Source organism: Chondrus crispus, genomic scaffold (genome assembly GCF_000350225.1).
Source record: "Chondrus crispus Stackhouse genomic scaffold, scaffold_81, whole genome shotgun sequence".
In the NCBI taxonomy this organism is placed as follows: Eukaryota; Rhodophyta; class Florideophyceae; order Gigartinales; family Gigartinaceae; genus Chondrus; species Chondrus crispus.
This window is the reverse complement of record NW_005178735.1, coordinates 212,727-215,208: the sequence shown is the minus strand read 5'-3', so window position 1 is coordinate 215,208 and position 2,482 is coordinate 212,727. Positions and strand designations below refer to the sequence as shown.

At 55.9% G+C, this 2,482-nt stretch overlaps 2 protein-coding genes; one reads left to right on the top strand and one right to left on the bottom strand.

Annotated features, from left to right (window-relative positions):
- Positions 1-307: 307 nt before the first annotated feature.
- Positions 308-1,117, top strand: CHC_T00007703001 (hypothetical protein). The gene has a single exon (XM_005711387.1). The coding sequence runs from the start codon at positions 308-310 to the stop codon at positions 1,115-1,117; it is 810 nt and encodes a 269-aa protein (XP_005711444.1).
- A 160-nt stretch (positions 1,118-1,277) lies between these two features.
- CHC_T00007702001 (hypothetical protein) lies at positions 1,278-2,398 on the bottom strand. XM_005711386.1 is given in 2 exon segments: positions 1,278-1,777; positions 1,778-2,398. The coding sequence occupies 1 exon segment, from the start codon at positions 2,396-2,398 to the stop codon at positions 1,778-1,780; it is 621 nt and encodes a 206-aa protein (XP_005711443.1). The 3' UTR covers positions 1,278-1,777.
- Between the last annotated feature and the right edge of the window lie 84 nt (positions 2,399-2,482).

The following is a 2,482-nucleotide window of genomic DNA, read 5'->3' as shown; positions in this document are numbered from 1 at the left end:
CAGCAGACCGAAGGGCCGAATTCTCAGCAACACTGCGGGGGGGGGGGGAACGGCCATATGGACGACGCAGCAAGGGCGAACGAACGACTGGATGAATAGATCCAGCCAGCAGTGATCCCCTCTGCCGACTCATTCTTTCTTATTTTTCATTTATTTTAAGAAGGCACAAACGAAATGTCGCGACCTCTTGCAGTCCTCCAATACGGTGTTCCTACTCGCAACGCCCGCGACCTTCGACCTCATCGAAAAACCCGTTCGTCATCAACCCGCCCTCAGAGTGTCTGTCGCCAGGGACCCAAGACCCGTCATGGACCCGGACGCCTACCGTACCGTCACAACGGGCGTGGCGCCCTTCTGGGCCTCCAAGTACGCGCGGGAGTCGTCGAAGAACTGGGACAAATTCTACCGTCGCAACAAGACCAACTTCTACCGGCACCGGCACTGGACGACGGCGGCTGCCACGGACGGCTTCGCGTGTCTCGCGCAGCCGGGCGCGACGCCAGACGCGCGCGTCGTGCTGGCAGAGGCCGGGTGCGGCGTCGCCAACTGCGCCTTCCCGCTGCTGGAGAAGAACGAGGCGCTGCACGTGTACGCGTTCGACTTTGCGCCGGCCGCTGTGCGCCTCGTGTGCGAGGCCGACGAGTTTCGCCGCTATGCCGGGCGGTGCCGCGCGTTTGTGTGGGACTTTTGCAAGACGAGCGTGGAAGATGTGCCTGCGGAGGAGCGCGGCGAGCTGGCGGGTGGCGTCGCAGATTATGTCACGCTGATCTTTGTGCTTAGCGCCGTCCCCCCGGACAGCCAGCTGGCTGGCTTGAGACACCTTTTTGCGCTGCTCAAGCCCGGGGGGAAGCTTTTGTTTCGCGATTACGCTACGGGGGATATGGCGCAGGCTAGGTTTGCAAATAGGAATAGGATTGCGGACAATTATTTTGTTAGGCAGGATAGTACCTTGTCCTACTTTTTTGAGGATGACCACCTTCACGCCTTGCTAACTGAGGCTGGGTTTGAGAAGGAAGAGATGCGCAGAGTGGATAGGGTCATAACGAACCGCAAGGAGCAGTTAGAAATGCGCAGGGTCTTCTTGCAAGCCATCTATGTAAAGCCAACTGTCGATTGACAACAACCCACTTTTTTCACTGCCCAAGGCACGGAATCGGTCCGCACACTAGTTTTGTACTGCATATGTGGTGTCGGGTCGGTCGAGTTGCCGCGATCGTATCACAGGGGGAGCCCAGATTGTGCATCCGGCTCTGCGCAACGAGAAGGAAGGGGGGTTGAAGCTCAAGCTTTGTTATCTGTTTAGATCTCTGATAAATTACCATATCTTTCCCTGCGACCCCCCTGCAGTAAACGTCCGTCCTAACAAGCATTCTCAATTCCTAATCTAGACTACGACTTCACCAAAGAATACTGCCCACACCCCACACACCCCTACATCGCCTGTTTTTCGACACTTCTGCCAACTCGCCCGACCCAAAAAAACAAAACAAAAAGGAGTCGACAGATTTTCTTGACAAGCCAGTCCCCATACGTGATTCCGCACCTTGTAACAGCAATACAAGAGGGTATCACTTGTGGTTCCGGGGCTGTCAATCAGCAAAAAGAACTTGGCGGATATTTTAAACTGACAACGATCAGTCGATCAGTCGACGGCGTCCCTGGTTGGACGGACGCAAGTCGCAGAGAGGACCAGAGAAGGCAGCATCTACCTGCAACGGAAGATTCCACACACCCCGCCCCCCCGCCCCTCCCTCACCCTGCCCCGCCAGTCTCGGCCCTAACTCACTCGGCCGTGTGACAAGCAGGTCACATAAAGCGAATCATTCCAATCCTCTCTAATCTTGTGAAGGGGCCCATGCGACGTTCGTGTACATCTCTGCTCCTCACCATAGCTTAACCCGCGTGACAAGACAAAGGCGCACTGTTCTTGAGTGCATGCGACAGCAGTGATCATAAAGTTTTCATCCCAGCGTGCATGGATCGAGTGCGAGGGATACTGGAAGTCGAGCTCGACGCACTGGTCCTTGAATGGGGCTCCCCGAGACATGACAACGCACCACTGCATTTGGAAGCGGCCCTGAGTGGCGATGGCGGTAATATAGTAGTCCGAGTTCCATTTCTCGGCGATCCACTTGGACGGAAATGTGGAAGCGACAATGTACGACTGCTGCTTGTACTTTCTACCTCTCTGCATCATGGAGCAGACGACGCCCCAACAGTTGTCGTTTCCGGCGACCGAGGTGATAAAGTACGACTCTTCCCATTTCAATCGAACCCAGTCGCGGGGGAAATCCGAGTCGTGGCAATAGTGCAGTGCCTGTTCCGTATAGCCCGAGTTGCGGGCGTTGAGGACTGCGGTCCACATATTGCCTGCAAAGTTCAAGCTGGTTATTCTCATGCCCTGCCCCCACTTGCGCTCGACCTCGTTGACCAAGTTGGAGTAGGAAGGGTGCGAGGTGTAGCACTGTGTGTTGGGGGGAGA